Genomic DNA, 21,956 nt, shown 5'->3' on the forward strand with positions numbered 1-21,956 from the left:
GTAATTAACCAGCTGGGAGCTACCACCGCAATTTTCCAGAGGCCTGGCTGCCATCAGGTAGTTGCCATTTGTCTGTGCAGAGGCGGATTAGAAATGGTGTTCGAAGGTGCTGCTTGGGGAAAAAGCAAGCTGTTATTCTAATGGGGGACAGCTGAGACCTGCCTTTTTCACCAGTCACAAGGGAACATCAAGGCTGGTTTTTAGCCTTTGTACAGAACCGTGCATTTTTACAGAAAGGTGCTTGTCATGCAAAATCTTAGCTCCAACACACAGGATGCCCTTGGAGAGGAGCCTGCAAGTGGGACTTTTCAGGAAGAGAGCCTGGGTTACAGTCTAAGTAACTTTTCCACTCCTATTTATCTGACAAAATTAACAACTGCAGTTCTTAGAGCAGAAGAGAAGGGGACTTAATTATAATTCACTAACTCAGTAGGGAGCCCAAGTAATGATTGCAAAGGATGTAAACTGTGCTGTGAGGCACCCTGCCTGTTTGCACTGCAACCCTGCTAAGACCCCAGGAGATCCTGAAAACAAAGAGAGAAAGGAGGACACTGGAGGCCCTGCCAGCTGTTTTAAAAGGATACCATCCTCTAGCTGGTCTGTCAAGTCACTAGCTGGTGAGCATATATTGGTATTGCAGAAGGTCCACCTATGGTCCTTCTGGCTGCTCATTACAGGGCATGCAGGCAGGTGACCCCGAGGCATCTCATGTGTCACGCTCTGCCTGCCTGCCCGCCTTCTTTAATTGGGCTTTTTGGTGGCTGATGCTGTGGAAAGAACTGGGATGTCTGGATCCAGGTACAAAACATCCTTAGGCAACCTCCTCCCCAAGAAGCAACCTGCTTTTAGATGCAAACTTGACAAGGAAACAAAATGTTTCCTACCTGCAAAAGAGGGCAGGAGAGCTGCTGTCTCTGTATCCTCATTCAGCACTAATTGTTGGCTGTTGAAATGAGCTGATGCTGGTGGTTTCCTGTGGGCAAGGAAGCTATGGAGCTGTGTTAAGACATAAATATGAAGACTCAGACTCCACATAGCATTAGACCATGAGAGCTGCATACTGCTTTTACTGCTTTCCTGAACTACCTTTTTCTTTTTTATCCAAAAACTTCAAAATGAGGTTATTAACAAAGATTAATACATGTTAATTGCATCCTTACATTTTTTACTAAGAAAGTTTTAAGTTTTATAAAAGCACTGACAGCATGGTTGTGTGCTCTGAGAAGAGGAATCGGGCATTTGCACTGAGGAACTGTGCTTGGAGTTCATCAGTAGGTAGGAAGGAGGGAGACTGTGCTCAAAACGTATCGAAATCCCAGCTTGTTAAGTGCAAAATAGTTTTTGTTGTTGGAGTTGCTAAATGCCATAGATACAACATATTTTTGGTGGATTTTTTTAGTTCTTTTGGATGCTGCTTTAGTTTTACTAACATGTTTTTAATACTTTTTTTCTTTTCCTTCTCTCTGACTTCAGCCATTGATGGATTTCTGAAAACCGATGAAAGACAAAGACTGGCAAAGGAGAGAAGAGAAGAAAGGGAGAAATACCTCGGTAAGATGGCAGGAGGTGTATGTATTATTTATGCATATGCGTTAATAGGCTTAATTTACTAACGTGACAGTTTTTCTGTTCTGAATTTTAAGCGTTGTGTTTCAGTCTGTTCCTAGTTTTTATCACTTACATTACTACTTTCAAATTACGTGCAAGATATTGATTGTTAGGATTCTGATATGTAAAACCACCAAATAAGCCTTGAATAATATTCAGGATGATATGTAGGATGATTTGGTGAAACAGTCTATTACGTTTGAGCCATGTTAAAAGATCATGGAGTTGTTCAGTATAGTATAAAGCAGATAATTTTTTGTAGGTTTTAAATTGTTAATATTTCAAGAGAATTAAAAAGATGACTAATTCATTTTCTGAATAACATAAGCATTGATTTCAGAGGTTTTAAAATAGTCAGTTGGTTTTTAAGCTACTAATACCTCCAGGGAAATGTTGAGGAAATTGCAGTATGTACATGTGTGTGTATATATATATATAATGAATTTTTTAATATATGTATGAGGGTGTGTGTGAGTGTACACAGTTACTTCATATATATATGAATTAAATTAATTGTTCAACATTGTTTTGGACTTTACATATATATGTATTTTTTAAATGTTGAACAGTTACCTTCACTTTTCCTCATGGTAATAACAAGAAAGGCCAGTAGCACTGTCCTTAACGTTACCTGACAACACATTTCAGAAGGAACTGTCAGTGTTTTATGATATGTAAAATTCAAGCTAGGCATATGTTTGGAGGAAATGTTAACTAAAAGCCGGTATGGACACCTGTGAAAAGAATCATAGGAAAATACTGGTTTTCTTGCAAACAGTTTCGTGTTTCTTGGCAAAACACGAGGCTTGAGACCAGTGACAAGACATTTTTTAGTACCTGTGGGCTTTGTAAGCAAGATTCCTTTTGATAATTCCTGTGAAAATCTACTGGTGTTTAGTAGTTGGATCTCTCCAGAAGTTCTGTCTACATGGGGCATGCACCAGCCTGAGTTGTAGCTTACATCTCTTCCAGGTATATTCAGTCCAGACTCTCTCTTCTGTACTCTTGATTAACCCTTCTTGCTGGTTCCCAAGAAAGTGACATGATGAGTAGATTGGAAAGGATGTGGATTAAAAAGCAGAAGAAGAGATGAGAGGGGAAACTGAAAGCTGGAGAATCTGGGAGTGGATGGCCCAGGGGGTTTGGAAGGTGTTGGCTGCACTTCTCTACAGACATCATATGTGCCTTCTGGAAATTTTAGAGTTAAGACCATTTTTAGAAGCTCTGGGATTTGGGCACAGTTTTTTTGTGGTATCTTTCTTTTAGAAGTTCATTAAAAAAGGAGAACAGATCTTTATGCAGCCAGCAGGTACTTTGCAGCAATATGGACTAACCTTTTCACCAAAGCCAAAATTCATTCATCAGTGGTTTAATATCCCTAAATTAAGAAACAAGAATTCTGTGTATGTCCATGATGACAGAATGGTTTCCTTCTCTGTCCAGAATCACTCCCAGGTTTCACCTACTTACTCAGAAGGTAATCCTAGCACAAATGTGTGGACACCTCACTTTATTTTTGGGTTTTATTAATTCCAGCATGCTGTTTTTTCACCTGGTCTACCTGACGTGGCTGGTAGTTGTTAACACTTAGCAACTGGTCACTTGTCTTCCACTGTCTCTGATGTAACTCTTAATCTGTTGACAACTGTGATTCTTCATACCTACAAGTCCAGGCTTGCCTGCAGCATCCGCTCATGCTGCCCTGTCCTGGGGCAGGGCGGAATAGTGAGTTCCCATAAGGCAAAAGGGAAAGACAATATAAACTGTATTTCTAAGAAGAATAAGGTAGAAGGTGTTCTGTAAAGCAGGTTGGATGTGAGGAAGATGTATTTTAGGAGGATCCAGCAACTTTTGGAAAAGGATCTGGTGGTGTTGGAGGTACTTTAGCTTTAAACCAAGGGTTTGAGGGTGGAGTGAGGCTTAGAGGGACTGAAGGTCACAGCTATGGTTAAAGAGCCCAAGGGCAGTAGCTGGGTGCAAAAAGGCTGATGTGAGAAGAAGGAATTTGAGATGGCTGGGCAAGAGCCTAGGGCTGATGGGAAGATACTGAGAGAGAAGTAGAAGGAAAAAAATTTGCTGTACAGGGAAACAGGAACTGAAGAAGCAGACTGAGGCTGAATAGGTGTGCAGGATGAAGGACTAGCTCTTGTATAAACACTGTTAATTCTGGCTTTCCCTAACTTTCAAGTTCTTAGCCTGGCAACTGTAAGAATATTCCACTTTTGGTTCTGGCTGTATGTGTGTTGGTATGTGATATTACAGGCTTTCATGTTTGTAGGCATGCTTACTGAACATCTCTTCCCTGCCTTTTTGTGGAATACACTTGCATGAGAAGTGGATTTTACCTTTTGATTTGTCATGTTAACTTCTGCTGCTACGTCTCCTGTGTAAACCTGAAGCAACAGTCCTGCATGTAATGTTATAGTCTGAATTTCTGTAACAACAAGCTAATGTCTCAAGAAGATTCCAACTCCACCAGTTGGAATAAACAACTGGGCAAACCCTCAATAACAGAAGTATTTTTTTTTCATGCAAACAGGCAGTAGTGAATAACGATGTAGCACCAAATTACAGACAGAGACAGAATGGTGCATTTTCAAAGCTTATAGAAAATTTAGCGTATGTTGTTTTCATGTGTTTATTTTGAAGGCAGCCCCATAAAGGGAAGCACAGTTTTAAAGAAATTCCAAGGGCTTTTGCTTCAACATGTTTAACTGATTCACTTTAAAACCTACTGGGAAGATGTGTTACGTTTGAAAAAAGAATTTGGCTTTAAGCTACAGAGGGATTTTAAACATAAACAAAACCAAGTTGTTAACTTTCTGTGCACTGTTTTTATATAGGTAAGGGGCACAAACTCACCTTGTGTACCAACAGCTTCCCTGTTTATTTACTGAGCAAATCACTTAGATTTACTAATCACTCCAGCACTTCTGTGCACTATATTTTTTACCTTAGTGGACTAAAACCATGTGTACTTGCATTTGTTGTTTATGCTGTCGTGTCATGTCATAAAATAATTTTAAAGCAGAAGAAAATTAGCATGAAGTGAAATGCACCTTTTTCTCTGCCTAAGCTGCTAGGGAACAGCAGATACTGGAGAAAGAGAGAAGAGCAAAACTTCAATATGAAAAGCAAATGGAGGAGCGATGGAAAAGACTGGAGGAACAGAGGCAGAGGGAGGAGCAGAAGAGAGCAGCTGTTGAAGAAAAAAGGAGACAAAAGCTTAAAGAGGAGGAGGTAAGGTTCTTTGGGAGATGTATGGCAGAGCAACTCTATATGGTAGCATTAGACATGGCTGAATATTGACATGCATTAAATGTTGATTTTCATTTGTTTATTTATTGGTCCAGAGGCATGTGGGCCTTACTTTGGGAACTACAGATGCATGTCACCCCACCTAGAAGTACTTTACTACTGCCTGTATATCACAAACACTTTCCAGAGCTTTTTTTTTTTTGTCTCTTGATTTTTGTCTGATCTCACACAATAATCATGTATTTATGCTAACATATCTGGGACTCTGACTGTCAGATGATAAAGCACCAGCTTTCCAGAAGGTAGTTTTTAGAGATGAATGTTTCCATAAAAGGGAAAGATTTTTCTTAGTGTTTTGTTTACTGTCCCTGAAACTGAAGTAATGTTTATGAAAATGCGTTGTTTTGTTTTTCCTCAGTGACATAAAATCAGAAATTCTTACTTCAAGCAGTGAAGAATCTGGGCTTAAAATTCTAGCACAGAACAGAATTACGCATATATCTTGTGAAGCATCTTTGTGCCATTCTTCTACTCTCCCTGCTTGAGATCATTTAAGGTTCTTTTTTGCTCTAGCGAGTCCAATTTCTGATGCAGATCTCTGAATACAGTGTGTGTGTGTCTCTCCACATGACATTCTGTAGAAAACGCTAGCACTGCTACTGCAACTGATAAAGAATTAATGTTTTTTGGAAAAGAGGGCAGTGGTTTAAAGAGGAAAAAAGAGCCAAAAGAAGATATTTCCCTAGTTTCTAGATAAAAAGCCTCTAGAAATCCGCAGTTCTTAACCTTCCTTTATGTATGCCACTCCGTCTTTTGACCAAAATATCTTTCCAAAAGATATAAAATTCTTCTGCAAGGGATCAAAACAAAATACTGCTGTCCATTGAGTGGTTTTTTTTAATCAATTTTTCACTTTAACCTGATGAGATTATGTCCTGCCATTCCTCTTTCAGCTATAACATACTGATTGTGGCTTCTGTGTAATAGCTGAGAATGCATTTTTAAATATTTTGTCATGTGGTTTGTTTCAAATTTTGGTAAGAAAAATGGCAAAACCAGAAACAAAGGGTAGGTCTCTCTCCTGTAGTAACATCATTGACCTGTTGTGCTCCTTCCCCAGTATTTCCTGCTGTCATAACCTTTTGCAGCTGGGCAAGATTGAACCCCTTTATGGGGGTTGTAAGGGAAATGGCAAGTACAAAAACTTTCAAAACCCTGGCCTCGAAATTTGTGTCAGAGCAGGCAGGGAGGGGGAGAGGTGTAGGAAGAGTGAGCAACTCCCTGCTTTCCCTGCCTACATGGTTTGCCTGCTCTGGAGGAGTAAGAGCAGGGTTGTCAGGCATAAGAGAGGCTGTGCCAGGTCAGACCCAAAGAGTCTGTTTAGCGGGGACCCCACCTCCTGTAGTGGCCTCCTGCGCTTGCCCATAGATGGATGTAAGGGGCTGAGCACACGGTGATGTTTCTCCCAAGCATCAGCAAACCTGTTATAGCTTCCCAACACTCTGTACATGTGATGGAAGACTTCTCTAATGGTGAGAGAAGTGCTGCCTCCAAGTGTTTGTCATAATACGAATACCACTCCTAGCTCTGCTCACTGAGCTGCTCCTCCAAGCTTAAACTGCCCAAAGCCTTTTGGGAACCCAGGCAGGCCCTGGTCTGGCTCCTTTCCTTTCCTTTTCCTCCTTCTCCTTCCCCCATGTTAAGGAACCTGGGAGAAGGTTAAGTGAGCAGGAGGACAGGAGAGGATTCTTGTTTGTTTGGGGATGGATTAGACTTGGTGGGAAGAAAAATCCAGGAGCCTCTGAAGGAGGGGAGGGTACACAGGGGAATAATCTGTAGAACAGGAGAGGATGAGGGAAGAAGGAAACCGGGAACAGGAGACATCGCCACTTCCTGGCTTCCTTTCTTCCTTTTGTGATTACTTGTCATTTCCTAGTTTCTTGAAGAACGAGGAGTCCTTGCGGACTTCCACTTGAGTCCTACTAATGGATCTGTCAAGTCCTCCCCCTTCTTCCCCCTCCCCCCCAGCTCTTCTGATGAGCCCCTCAATTCCCGTATGCATAGTAGCAGTGGAGGTCTGAGAAGGGTTGGTGATGAAGTTGCAGCTCCCTGAGCATTGCAAGTTACTCACTGCTCATGAGTCATTCTGGACATTTGAGACCTTTACTGGAAGAGCTTCAAACCTGTATTTCCCACACCTGAAGGAGGGGGCAGTGGTGGTGCCCTGGCCAGTGAGCCAGTACACTTGCTTCCTGGAAAGATTGCTTTGGTGCACATGCACTAGTTGTTGCGTTTGTAAAGAGTATGCACTGAAACACATGAGAGTTAAAAACTCCCAAGATGTTATAGCATTAATTACTTACTATGAGTCAAAAGGTAATTAACTTTGAATTGTAATATATGGAACTAGTAATTGCTTTCCAAACCTATTTTGGCAACTCATATACTGAGTGGAATTCAGTTGCACAAAAATTTTGCTATAAACTGAAGTTGCTATGCAAGAGGTCTCTCAATTTACTGTGCAGTGGGTGTGGGAAGAGTTTAGTCCTCATTACAACACTGATGGTCCTCTGCTCTCTCTTCCCCCCCCCCCCCATTACTTGCTGCCGCAGCTCCCCACATACCTTTATGCAGAGCCTTTATTGTCCTATGTTGTTGTTTTCACACATGCTTAATATACACCTGTAATTGTAATTGGTTGAGAGCAGAAATTCTACTCAGAAGGGTAGTTAAATTAAAATTCTATATTGCTTTTCAATGTGTTCTTTAAATAGAACATAGCAGAACTCTTTTGTTGCTACGTGGAAGAGCCAATGGATAATATTCACGAACAGTGAGCTACTTGCATACAGTGCTGATGAATATCTAAAGTGAAGAGGAGAAGATGTTTAGGGGTCTTCTAGATGTTTGTATGGTAGGTATAAGGTAGATTGGTTTAGAATTGTTTGCACAGGTTATTTTAAGTCATAGTACTTGTAAAATTAATTTTTTCCTTGTTTTCACACCTGTATTGTGTTTTACATAGAGAAAAGGAAAATATTTCAGTCACATTACTGGCATTCTCACTACTGGGTTTTGGGTTGTTTGGGGGGTGATTGGTTGTTGGTTTTTTGGTTTTAATTCAGACAGTGCAAATTTTTGTTCCGTTGCTTAGTCTGAGGAAAAGCTGGATGAGTAACTATGGATTTTGGAAAGTAACATGTATGTTTTAGATACTAGCAGTAGATGGCTCTCTCTTTATGGTTTAACTCATTTTTAATTTAACCTACGTGCAAAGCTTGTATGTGACAGTTTTTTGCAGAAACTTCCTATTTAGTGTGGAGATTATTTGTTCTATTTATAGCTGTCAAAGTTCCCAAATGAGGATCACATGCATAGTTTGATATGCTTTTATGAAGGTACTTAATCTATAACATAGACAGGAAGGGGTTTGCACATTGTTTGCTGATGGAGTGCTTTGTCTTGTTCAGTTTTCATCACGGACCAAATTATTTATGTGTGAGTTGTTTATGCTGTGCTTCCATGTGTCTTATTGTTTTCTTTGGCTTTTTAGTTTTGTGCTATCTTAAAATGTTTTCTAAATAACTATCCTTTCTTTGTGAAAGATGGCCTTCATATTGTTTTTTATCTCAGCCATATCTGCAGGGTTTAATGGCATTTAATAATTATGTTCTGTAGTGCTTTAATGAAAGGCTTGTTGCAAATGAAAATGAATGATCCTCTCCACATCATGTAATTGAAGATTTCAGCCTCAGATTGTAGGTAGCATGGGCTTTCAAATATGTAGGAAAAATAATTTAATTTCCTTAATCTATTTCATCTTCCATTTTATTCTTAAAACAGCACTTTCATAGTAGGTGGTATAAGTGTATTCTGTGGTTTGCAAACTATGGAATATTGCTGGTCCTTGCTGCAAGCAGCATTAAAAAACCCCAACAACTCAAACATAGCGTGCCTGGATAATTGAAACTTGACTGCTTTCATCTTGTCTTTTTTGATTAATGTATAACAATATTCACATAGATATGGAAAGAAAGATTCTGTGTAAATGTATACTTTAATGAGAAAGAAATGGGAGGGTGACTTTCAAAAGAGTGTGGGTAGAAAGGTATATTGGGGCAAGATGCGTAGTAGAAGAAAGTAATGAAAAGAAGCAGTCTGCAGAGAAAAACTGGTGATGAAATAGTTGAGGTTTGGAAAGAGTTGAGTACAGAAAAGGGACTCAATCAGAATTACATTGATGTTGGAGGTGGGAAGTTAAAAGTAAAAAGTCAGCACACACAGGTTTTAAGCGTGAAAATTGCATCCTCAAATAGTAAGAGAAGAAAGAAAGACTGTAGCAAACTAAATCGGAGAGGAGTGACTTTGGATTCCAGAGACTGGAAGATTGCTTTCTTGTCATACCCAAGACATGGACAACAAGTAGAGTTCACTATCAAAACTGTGGGATTTTTGTGTGCTTTTGCAGAAGAGGCTGTGCTTGTGCTTTGTGCTGCTTCGTGCATTTGCTCTAGGGAGAAAAAGGAGGAAAGAGGCAGAGTGCGCATTTGTGTGCCTGGATGCTGATGACACTGACCAGACAGAAGGAGGTGGGGGCACGGGGAGTGAGGGCAGGGAAGCAGCTGCCTGCTTTCAGTGGTCTTTGAATGATGTTACCTCATAGAATGTGAGCTAAAGACATAGAGGGGAGGCAACACTAAAGTGAGAGTTTAGAACACGATTGAAACATCTTCTGTCTGGAGATGGCAGCAGAAATTGTAGCAGCAGAGTGGGTCACCTGGCTGAAAGGCAACAGGGACAGGAGAGCTGAGAATTGATAGAAAGGGTGTGTGAGAATTGCCTTTTTTCACTGTTTCTATAGAGGGTAATATAATGAAATTCTTTATGGTACAAGTTATTTGTAGTAAAATTAAGAGAGCTTCAAGACGAAAGGTAGTGGCTTGCTGTTGAAATTGATTGATAACTGGTAGCAGGGTTGGATGAGGTAGAAAAAATGAGGCCAGAAACAAATTACTGGAAATCATGGAAGTAGAAGAGATTCTTCAAAGATGTTGAAGAGACAAAAATATATTGCAGATCATCAGAAGATGATGAGAGAGTATCTGGTGTTGTAGAAAGCCATTGACCATAGCCAGAGCCCCAGAAAGGTAACACAAAGTTTACAGGTACATGCATAAAAGTTCCAGCCATGGTAGTTACTGGAGGTGCCTGATGTTAGGGTCTGATCTGTTGAAGTTGCTCCATCAGAGACAACAGGCTCAACATCAGTGCAGAGACTGAATGAGACTGAATGCTTGAACAAAGACTGAAATTTTGTGGTGAAACATCTCAGGGAAGGAGAATAGTAAACCTAGACCAAAGTAATAAATCAGTGAAAAAAAGTAATCTGGCCAAGAGATGCAGGAGAGGTTTTCCACACAGTTGATCTGAGCTACTAAAAGATAACTGGAGATAGAGCAGGGGACTGATAAAAATTGAAGGGGATATGATGTCACAGAAGCCTGCAGGATCAACAGTTTGAAGTGGATAGAGTAGGAGTTTTATACTAGACCAGAAGGACATAGCAAAAGTGGTAAGTAATAGGACCAAAAATACTAATAGGGTCAAGGGGCTGAAAACCATTGGGGCAGGAGTTGGGCGGCAGCAAGAATAGACTTGTCTTTCATGATAGGGGTTGGGCTGCTGCTATGTGAAGGTGAAGAGGTTGCCAGATGCGAATCAGGTGCTGAGAGGAGGAAAGGAATAGACTGGTAGGTGATGGAATGGTGGATGGGGGAGAACCAGGTTTTATCAGCTTGAAGGAAGGAAAAGGTGCAGAGATCAGTACCACAGCAAAAAACCACTGAGAAACTAGCAGAAGAAGGAAGTAGGAACAAAACTTGCATGGAGGTCTTTGAGTGAGAGTTAGAAGGAGGTGGAGAGGCAGTAAGGCAACTGTATGTAGCTGTAAGTTAAAGGTAGTTAAAAGCAGGATTTGGGGGGGGGAAGAAATCCTGTTTTCCCCATCTGAAAATCCTACCTCATCAAGCCATGGAGAAGAACATGGGTGTGGAGCAGGAAAAAAAGTAAATTTTGGAAGAACACAATCTGGGCATGTACAAAAAAATATACTAGGGGAGAATAAAATAAATCAGAAGCTCTTACATGCCTTGACTGTAAAGAATGTAGTGGAAGAAAGGAGACTTTTTGTGAAAATAAATAAATAAATTAGGCATCCTGCAAAGTAACCTACTTTGGGTTTGAAGTGATCATTTATCTGCCTGGCTAGGAGGAGCCACTGGCATTGCAGCAATTTAGCTGTGCTCAGGAAGGGATGGGAAAAAATTCCTGAGGTCTGCATAGACAAGAAGGAGTTAATGCTTGTCGAGCATTATTCTTATACAAATTAAGTCCGGAGCGCAGCAGCAGCCTCACCAGCAGGAGCAGATGCTAGGCAGTGATGCAACCTGTGTTATTTACTTAGGCCTCTGTAGTGACCTCAGTGGCTTGCAGACAAAGGATACACATATCTGGAGGTAGGTAGCATGCTGGTACCTTCTTTATTCAGCCCTTTTTCTTATATTGCAAGCAAGTTTCTGTAATCATCATGTGTGGAGCAATAGGGGAACTGTGTATTTTTAGTGTGGTTTCAGGAGGAGGAAAAAAAAGCCCTCAGAGAACTGATTCAGATTTGGTTTCTGGTTTTGCACCAATATAACCAGGAACGTTTAGAAGCCATGATGCGTCGGTCCCTTGAACGCAGCCAGCAGCTGGAACAGAAGCAGAAGCGATGGTCGTGGGGAGGAGCACTGGCTGCAGGCTCAGGAGGCAGAGATGGTAAGTGAAAGAGGCTGCCTGCATTGCAGATCTTGAAGTGCAAAATGCATGAGGTTGTGGAGATAGTAAGGATGATGCATTTTATACTTAGGGTGGTACTGTAGGGGCTACTGCCTTGGGGCGTGAATAAATGCTTTGTAATTGCTTCTAAAGGCTTCTTCTCCCTAATACCTTCTGGGGAAAAAGGTCACTCCTAACTTTAGGAATGCTGTTCAGTTTGATAGAGTAACCAGAATCTGTTTGGAGGATGCTAAATGCTACAATTAAAATTTATGCTCTCTCCCTTATTCTCTTCTCCCGCATTGTCTTCCCACGCACACAGTTAGCAAATATAATATTCACCAAAGGACCGAGTGTTGTCTGAGCCTTGCAAAAGATGATCTGTTTTTGTTTGGTGCTTCTAAAAGCCTGACAGGAAATTCTAGATGACTATGCAGCATGTGCAGTTTAAAATAGTTTGGTGTTTTTCCCCCACATACTTTTTGTTGCTGCTCTTTTTGATTTGGCTTCCAAACAAATTCTTTTTATTATGCAATCAGTCACGTACTGCTTTTATATTTCAAAAAGATGCATGTTTTTTGTTTAAATCATATACTTTATTTAAATTTGTCAGGTTTGAATAATGTTATGGGGAAAAAATTTACGTGTTTAGGTAATGATGAAATATGACATATTTAAATGGTGTGTAAATATACTTAACTCTTAAAAGGCAAACTCAATTTCACACCGTAGTTTTCACAGTATGCCATCAAAAAAGCCAGGAAATTATATGTGGTAATAAAAGAAGTCTTTTATATTTTGAGAAGGAAACCAGTTTGTCTTTGTGATGCAGTTTATGCTTAATTCCAGCTCCCCCAATTTATTCAATAATTTCTTTCACCTCTTTTTGCTCTGATTTCTCTGCTGTGTAGGTGAATCAGAAAATACCCCACCCCCTGTTCTAGGTTTAGCTGCCAACACCCTTCCTCCAGACCCTGTGACCTCTACTGCTCCTGCTGATTCCCTCAATGGTATTTCAGAGAATCTCAATACCATCGTGTCTTGTTTATAACCGTTCTAATCACTCTAATCCATCCACTGATCTTGTCCTTCCTAACCACTGTTTTCTTATTATTTCAGTGTGGTACTCTACGGCATTACCCTTACCGTTGTAGGCCAAATGTCTTTTTAATTTCCTTTTAATTTTGCCACGATGGAGCAGTGCATGCCTCGCATTCCAGCACTGTAGAGGCATTTCATGGTTTTCTCACTCACTGTAAACTTGTACCGCTCAGATTCTCATCCCTGTTAATTCTGCGGGTGCTCTGTGTTTGTGTGTGTGCAAATATAATTACACATCTATTTGACAGTTCTAATGGACATGCACAGGTGCAGGTGCTGTTGAAAAACATTTCAGTTGCACAATAAGAGAAAATGTGTTACCCAAACCATGTTTCATCAGAACAGTCTTCTCAAGGGCTTTTTTTCTGCAATGTGTTAAGAACAAGCAAATCTAGTTTAAACAGCCATGCTATGTTTTCAGTGTCCTGAAGCAGATTTTGGCCAGGCTGGTATTTGTAACAAATTCAAGTAGTTGACTTTGTTTAAGCAATTCTGGTGGGTTGTGGGTTTTTCTGTTTTTTGGGGTTGTTTTTTTTTTTTTTTACTTTATATTGTTCAGTCATTTTTTTTTTAAATTTTTTTTTCCTAATTGCCAGAAAAAGACTGTGAGGTAGATGAGTCCTCCAAAATGAAGAATGTCTTGCATATGGGATTTCTGATTTTGATTGCAAATGTCCTTAGCCGTGCTTTTAAGAGCTAGGTTCCATGTCTCCCCCCAAAGGAGGGGCTAGGCTTGGCTATTACTCCTGCTGAATGCACAGTAAACGTTGTTCTGCCCATGATGTCTCAGAACTATTATTTCTGTGCAAACAGATTCAAATTTTTGTACTAATTTTGCTCATGTAGGAAGAGATTTGGATGTGCAACTGATGTTTTGCAGCACACCAGCATTGTACCAACTTTTTTGAAAAGGCAAATGTAGAAAATTGTATTGTTTACTGTATGAGACGGAGGCAAATCTTAGAGACCCCACTGGGGCAACGTTTCGGTGGATGTAATAGGCAATGCAGTAACTTAGGGGCTGCAGAATTAGGGCCACATATATGTGTCTGGCTGAAAATATTTTTGTTTTCAAAAGAAATGAGATTCAAATTTAAGGACACAGCATCTATGTTTTTAGCTTCTGAGTCTCATGCAGTGATCGTCATATACTAGTACGCTGCAGTAATACTTGAATAACATTTTTTTGTTGTTCAGTTGAACATTAGCAGTTGAATGCTAAGGTAGGAAATAGGTATTGTGCTCAAACCGACTTTGTCGAACAGTTAAAGCCCTTGGGGTAGTACCAGCACAAAAAGATAAAGCCAAACGGCTGGTGCCACATCAGTCATTGAAACAGTGAGTTCTCATTGTGCAAACACACAAATGTTGGTTATCTCATTTTTGTATTAGAGTAATACCTGAGGTCTACCCCAGCTCTTCTAGACTGAAAGTAGAGGGGAGAGGGGATGGAGACTAGGAGTTCAGAGTTGTCATGTGTGCAGTTTTCTTTAAGTAACTTTCTGCTTGTGCTGGCATTGAATATCTTGTATCAGCATGGCTTCACTCATTAGTATCTGATGCATAGTTATTTGCCTGTGGCAGTACAAAAGATAGGCTGTTGTAAAACTAGAATGTGAAATTCACAAGCAGAAAAGTTGCATCCCAGCATACATTTTATAAAATGCTGATCCTCCAGCAGCCAGAAAGAGCTTATGTCATGCCTCATTCAGTGCTATGATCAGGGGCAAGGGCCACAAGTACAAATTCAAGGTTAATTTGGAGCATTTATCAATACTATGATGTGAATACAAATATCTTCAATGCGTCTCTCTGCAGCATGTGACAAACTTTCAGCTTCTACAATGAATCTGCCAAAGCAAATGGAATCGCCAATCAGTAAGCGCCTCTCCTCCTCCACAGCGGCCATAACACATTCCCCCGACAGAGGCAAGTGAATATGCTGGTCTCCTACGAGCATAAACTCTCCTTCTGCTTAAAGCACTTCTTCTTACTGTCCATATAGCTATGTAACTTGTTTATGTCTGTGACTCAAAAGAATATTTGAGGGGTTGTAAGTTAATACAGTGAAATAGTTCTGCAGCCTGTCCCAAGACTGCTGCTGTGCTGGAGATCCTGGTCCAGCAACAAATGCTGTGGGCTTTTTAACTGATTCTTTTTCAAGTTTTGATACTCCAGCAAACAGGGTTGTAAGCACATGCTGTGACTGCAGCAGTTCCCTATAACTGTGCTCTTCTAGCCAAACAAGGAAAAACAAGCAAACCAAGCATGTGGCTCAGCAATAGACAGGGGATGTGCCATGCACAGAAGTATGTCCAGTGAGCCACCTGGGAGACTTCAGTCTGGTGACCAGACTTGTAGAGGCCTTTAATTTGATTTGAAAATCTGATCCATGAGGGGTTCCACAAAAGATGATCATCTTCTTGCAGGATTAGTGCTTACTAAACACTACAGAGAGGACTGAAGGGTTTACCCCACTGTGAACTCTGGATTTTTTTCTTTCATTTGTTTTGTGGGTTTCTTTTTTGTTTTTAACCTTTCTTCCCCCCTCCTTTTTGTTCTTTTTTTTTTTTTTTCTTTTTTAAACTAATGAGAAAAAAAATATATATGTTGGGTGAAATAAGTGCCAAGGGAGGCTTGTTTCTAGGATGAAAAGGTACTTTCATTTCTGAATTGCTTAATAAAAACTCATCAGTAGCTCTGAGGTTATTAAGATAGATGGCTGTATACATATGCATGTAACAGCAACATCTATAAATATGTCTTATATAGTTGACACATTTATGGAGTAGGAAGGAATGCAGGCCTGTCGTATAAATAAGAGTTACATAATTCGGTGAGACTGCAAATTTTAGATGCAGTCCCGGTATGGTTGGCACATTAGTGAGTAGCTGCGCTGTTACACCAAATGTTTCACCTCTTCTACTGGGGAAGAAGAGAAACCTTTTTCATGCTGAGTCATGAAAGCAACCATTTTGCGGAATGGAACCTCCCTTTGTGTAAGAATAATATGCAACATGGTCTTAACATTATTATATTTATTGTACAGGTGGGAAAATAGTTTAAAGTGATGGAGAAACTAGAAAGATCTTTTTTTTTCAGAGGGAATGAAAGTTACCTTTAAATATTTTAAATCTCAAACACTTCAAGATTTTTTTTTTTTTATTTCATCATTTCTTCATTTTGTTTCGTTGTTTTAGTGTAACATTTTTTTATTTGTTTGTATTTAAAATTTTATTTTATTTGCTTCCATCCTTCAGCTCACCGCATGCATCTTAGTCCAATGGAAAACTTTATTGTTTCTCGACTGCTGACTCCCACACAGTCATCTTTAGCCAGAAGCAGAAGTACATTAATGCTTTCTGAGTACAATAATCCAGGTAAAAATGTGAATTACTCACTTTGAAACCATTAAGGTATGGTTTTGGTTGCATTTGACTGGTTGCTGAAAGAAATGGAGTACTATGAACCAAATGACAATTTACATGGTAGTACAGAACTTAGAATGAACTAAGTTGTTCTTGATAGCAGTGCACATCATCTTGTCGGTCTTGTTCGGGATGTCTTTTTTTTTTTTAACTATGTTCTTTTTAAAAACAGACAAAAAATTGAATCAACAAAATCACTAAAACCTACATGAGTGGGAAATTGAATATGTTCATTTAAGAAACAGTTTTTTAGACGAGTGTGTGACATCTTTCAGAGGCTTTATCTGACATATTAATGTTATCCCCTTTCATACCCGGACAGTATGTAGAACGAAAGTCCCAGTGCTCCATTTAAGCCTTAATTATTTTTACCAGGGTTCCAATTCTTTGCTGTTAAATTACTTTTTGCCTTTAAGTGTGTGGCTGTATGTGTATTTTTATATATATGTATATCTGTGTATGTGTATATGCACAGACACTGATAGGAAGGTGTCAGTTGCAGAAATTATTGTTCTTTTTAAGAGGTGATAGTTACTGTTCCAGTCTTTAAATGGCAGTCTTAATAAACCCCTTATTTTGCAAATATCTATAAAACTAGTGTTTCCAGTCAACCTAATACTTAGTTAGGTAAGTGCTTGACTTCCAGAGTATGACCAGGTATAGCTTTATAAGTAGACACTAATGTTTGCTGAAACAAGGACAAAAGTTTAACAGCTGTTTTTACTTTTATTAAAAACAACAACCCCCCCCCCCCCCAAAATAAATACCCCAAACCCCACACCCATATGCCTGTCTGTAAAAGGAAACACTTTTTCAGGGTAAAACTAGTTAGACTAGTTAGACAGTTTACCATAAAGATTATGGTAAGTATTTTCACAGGCCATGACTGAAATAGGCTCAGGTTCTACATCTGTGCTTTTAATACAAAGCTATTTGAAAATGAATTGCAAAGTAAGCCTACTTGCCTTTGTGCGTTACTTCTTTGTTGCAGTGCAAAGGGACATTGATATTGCATGGCTCTAAAATTATTTCTCTTTCTTCTACATTATAAGCAGCATCTGTTGGAAGCAGAAATACTGTCATATAGTCTAGGCCTGTGAGAAAATTCCCAGTTTACTTACTGCTCAGGGATCAGCTACTGCTAAGACTGAACAAAAGCCAACCCAAAATTAGATCAGTATATTCTGATTAAAATTACGAGGTGAATTGCTAGGGCCACCTACAGATGTTGGTTTCCATGTTGTATTTGATACTGAAGAAATCAATAAGGACTCCCTTTGTCCTTCCCCACTCCTTTTGTTTGTAAACTCCCAGCTTTCTCTTCAATGCAGGATCTGTAAGTAGCACACTGGCGTGGCTAACACAGATACAATTTGGCCTGCAGACTGCTTTTTACCTGAGCTGAAAACAGGAGCACTGATTCTGGGAACAGCCCTCTGAACTAGCATCCTCTTGTCATTTCCTCCCAAGGCAATCAGGCTGTAGCACAGGTTGCAAACAGCATCAGTACTCAGAGTGGCAATGGACAGTTTTGTCAGTAGTTGCCAGCAAAAGAGTTGAGGGAGAGATTTCCCATTTGTTGTGTACTCCTCTGCATTGAAGTAGCTTCCTGAAGAGGGCTTTTCCTTTTCAAGAGCTGATACTGTGCTTTATCACATTGTTTCGGTCAAAATTGCTCCACTCCTGCATTTTCTGTAAGATTAGATATAAGGACCCTGAATTTAAGACTCTTTTGCTAGGGCAAGGCATTATTAATGTCACTCTCAGTTGAGATACTCAGGGAAACGGTTGTTATTGGACACACAGAATTAATTTTTTTTTACACTTCAAGTAAAAATACTCATCTTGAGCAGCATTCATGTTTCAGAACAGTTTTCTTTATTAGTCAGTGAACTTTTGCCAACTTGCCGGAAAGTCAGTCAAAGAATACACGAGTCCAGTTAAACTTAAAATCTCTTACGAAAAAGGTTTCTTATGAGATTTTTCGGACTGCCCCCAGTAAAAAAAAAAAAAATAAAAAAATATTGGAAATATGAATTGGAATAGGAAAAGGAATATTGGAATGTTCATTTACATTTGAGCATAATTACTGCTTTTCCAAAGTCAATATCCTTCTTGACCTTGGTTGAATAAAATTGGAAACGCACTGTCATATGATTACAATTAGTGTCTGTCTTATTAAAAAAGCATACATTCTGTTGATTGTTCTATATGTATGTGAAAGTTTCATCTTCAAAGGCAATATAAACAAAAACGGAGGTAAAATGTCCCCGTTTTAAAAAATCTTGTTCATATTGCAAATAAAGAGAAAATACCCAGGAAGAGTTGCCCTGTAAGCTGTAACGCATGTGTCACACTCAAACTGATGTCTGCCATAAATGACAATAACTGAAATACCTACAGCAGCATTTAGTTTAGGTTTGGGGCCGGTTGTTTTTTGTAGGGTTTGTTTAAGTATTATTTTGACAAGAAATTAAGGTATTTGCCATGTTTAGGCTCTTAAAAAATAAATTCCCTACACTTCTGTCACCTGTTTTCTGTTCTGCAGTATTTGTTCAAAAGTCACTCAGCTAGAATTGTTTGATTACTCTTTTTATCATATGCAAAGGAAGCTGGACTTTTCAGAACTAAAAAGAATCACAGTCAGGTTGTTCAAGATTTATAGAAAAGAATGATATTTTAGAGATAATAAAAAAAAAATACAAAAATCCTATATAATGTTACTTTAAGTCTAGGCATTTTTAGCAGATGTGGGACCATGTTGAATAATGCAGTCTTTTGAAACACTTTTTGAAAAACTTTGAAGACTACCTTTGACCATTATAACATAACAGTATGCTGTTTTCTCGTCTCCTTTACTTCCTCTGTCTGTGCTCCCTTTTGCTCTTGCTATTGTACTATAACTCTTTAGTATTCCATATCTGTCCTCGTGTAGCACCAGCTAGTCCTCTTAAATCTCCCTACAAGCCTTCCCCTACCCGAAGCACTGACAGAAAGAAGGCAACTTCGCCCTCCACTTCGAATGCCATGAAAGGGGCGGCTGCAGCTGAAGTTACTCAGGTGGGTCTGCGGTGGTTTTGGTTTCACCTCTGGGTAAACTGATGTGGTTTCTGGTTGTTATCTTTCCCTTTACATTCATAAAAATAAAGTGCTAACCCTGTTGTAAGAAACAGCAGTAAGAAAGTAAGCCTTGTTTTTGTGCTCCTGTTTAGCAGCATTTTAATATCTTCCTCCTCCTGGAAATCTGTGCTGGTATTTGGAACAGCAACACCTTTATTTTCAGGGAACTGAGATTTCTGGCACTGAACTGCATTTCTGGACTTGCCTGTAACTTCTGGGAACAGGGATGACAAATAGGATCTCTACTGAGTATGACCAGTCTTGCTGGTTAATTAGCAAGCTTCACATATTTCAGAAACTTGCCAAGCGGCAATGCCTCAGTTTTATACCAATTGCTTAACTCTTTCTGTGGACATTTTGAATGCCATTTGCTTAAAAGATTCATTATTGATCCACTGTAGCTTCTAGAAAAGCAAAAAGCACATCATTCACCTTCAGTGAGTCTACATAATATAAGGCATGTCTCAAAAAAAATCTATGCTAGAGCTGTAAAATTCACATAAGGTTCTGTGTCTTGTAATAGTTAATAGTAGGGGGATTCATGCCATGTAAATTAGATGCAAGCGAGAGGGCCAAAGCTGGGAGCTAAAGATTTGTGTAGTGCCTCTGTTAGGTGTGATTCACAGTGTCACATCTAGCAGAATTTCTGCAAGGTGCCTGGGTGCACGACTGATCATGTCCAAGATGTGTTGCAGGAGCACATAGATGATTTAGAAAACTCCACCCAGTGCTGCCACCCTTCCCAAGAACTCTTGGAGAGGCTCTGATGTGGTGTTACTTACCTGCAACTTGTATACGGTGTCCATGCAAAACACTGGGGGAGGTTATGTCTGTATAAAATAAAAAACTATTGCAGCTCAGCTGTGAGCTGGTGCTTAAAAAACTTTTACCTTAAATGTATGTTACGCAAATCTGTTTATATGCCATCTTGTTAATAAAACAATTAAATATATTTTTCATGTGTTGGTCCAAATTATGGAAACTAAAATGAACTGTGCTTCTAGACTGAGAAGGTAAAGAAAGAGAAGCGGCCTGCGACACCTGGTTCATCATCGGGCATGGGATCTCCTCTAAGAAGGTCTGATTCTCCTGCTGCCATGTCCAGAAGATCTGCATCACCTGCGACACCTAAGTATGCCTTTCTTATTAGCAGTGTAATATGCTGTGAGCATTTTAGGAGCAGACATAGATTCTTGAGGAACTTCCCTTGAAGTGTTGTACAAAATCTAGTTAATTTTAGTTATACACACACACATATACAGATGGAGAGAGAGGGAGAGAGATATGTAGATGAACAGATATATATGAGATTGTGTTAGTGCTCACTAGTGACACGTCTTTGCCTTTTCTCAGTCTTTTGAAATTATTGTGGTGCATTTCATAATTCATATTAACTTTTATTTAACATTTAAACATGCTTTTGTTTTATTTGGTTTTGAAGAAACTCTGCCTAATGTGCAGAAATGCACAGAACATGGATACTACCTAGAAATTCCAGCATTTAATATATGCATTTCCTATTGCTGGCGTGACCATCTGGTTCCGTAAATGTTCTTAACTATGCGTCATCTAAACCATCGGTTTTAATCTTTGCTTATTTGCAGACCTCTCTGGGTTTGTTGCTTTTTGTGCTTCTTTTTGTGGGGTTTTTTTTTTGTGTGTGTGTTTCACTGTTTTTGGGTATTTCGGTTTTAGGTTTTTTTGTTTTAATGCAGAGTTTGTGGACCTACAGCATATCTGGGCTTACGAGCGATTGGGTGGCTTTTTTTAGTTGTCTTTTGCAGACACCCAGAACTGTAGTCTGTGTACCACAGCTTGCAACTCACAAGTCTAAGCAAATGTGTCTTCAGCTTTCTTAGAACAGGATATTAAGCCTGGCTCAAATGCAGAAGTATGCTAAAGTAGTCATGATATACAGTAGTTGTCTGATTTTTTTTTTGTTTGGGTTCGTTTTTTCTGCCCCCCCAAACCCTGGTCCTGGGTCCCACTTCTGTCTTGAAGATTATCTCCTTTTGTCTGATATTTTTATTTTCTTTTTTTTTTTTTTTTTTTTTTTAATCTGAACCTGGCCGTGTCCTGAGCCAGTCTTTGATGAGCGCCTTTCTCACACATTTCTTCTGCTTCAAAAACTAGCCGGTGTTCCTTTTCAGTTTCAGCTCTGAGTGCATAGCCTTTAACAGAGGATGATATTGTGTGCGAATCTAGTGCCAGGCAAAATAAAGGAAACCCTGTGACTCTGGGCATTCTTTCTGTTTCAGACAACCCCTTGTATGCAACTGGGAAATTGCAATTCTTGGTTCATAATATAGGGCTAAAAATTCTCAAATGTACATCAATAACGTCATCAGGTTCTGAATTACATAAATTCAGTAAAAAATAGAATGATACGATATGTTAATGGCAGTCAGCTTTTTTTACATTACAGTTTTGAGCAGGTTTTGAGCAGGTTACTCCAAATTGTGTAGAGAAAAGTTCGAGCTATAAAAATATGTATTATTCTGTAAGTACTGATATTCCCTGTTCAGAGTGCATCTTTCAGTTCACTCAGCCAGTATAAAAGACATGCCAAGAAAGATTTAGTTAAGTAAAATGATTGATGGGAAATGGATTACTGAGAGTAAAGTG

The 21,956-nt window shown here is 39.3% G+C and overlaps 1 protein-coding gene across 5 annotated transcripts in view; it reads left to right on the plus strand.

Moving 5' to 3' along the window:
* The window catches only part of MAP7D2 (MAP7 domain containing 2), a 77,754-nt gene that overhangs the window by 40,368 nt on the left and 15,430 nt on the right, over window positions 1-21,956 (plus strand). The window contains exons 2-9 of one of the 5 annotated variants that reach the window (XM_030476101.1): window positions 1,474-1,551; window positions 4,685-4,848; window positions 11,568-11,682; window positions 12,594-12,692; window positions 14,602-14,712; window positions 16,044-16,163; window positions 19,123-19,271; window positions 20,336-20,463. In XM_030476101.1, coding sequence (XP_030331961.1) covers window positions 1,474-1,551; window positions 4,685-4,848; window positions 11,568-11,682; window positions 12,594-12,692; window positions 14,602-14,712; window positions 16,044-16,163; window positions 19,123-19,271; window positions 20,336-20,463 — 964 coding nt within the window. Of the gene's footprint in view, window positions 1-1,473; window positions 1,552-4,684; window positions 4,849-11,139; window positions 11,382-11,567; window positions 11,683-12,593; window positions 12,693-14,601; window positions 14,713-16,043; window positions 16,164-19,122; window positions 19,272-20,335; window positions 20,464-21,956 lie in introns of those variants that run through there. The other 4 variants (XM_030476103.1, XM_030476104.1, XM_030476105.1 and 1 more) reach the window with 4 other exon arrangements.

Source organism: Strigops habroptila, chromosome 2 (genome assembly GCF_004027225.2).
Source record: "Strigops habroptila isolate Jane chromosome 2, bStrHab1.2.pri, whole genome shotgun sequence".
In the NCBI taxonomy this organism is placed as follows: domain Eukaryota; kingdom Metazoa; phylum Chordata; class Aves; order Psittaciformes; family Psittacidae; genus Strigops; species Strigops habroptila.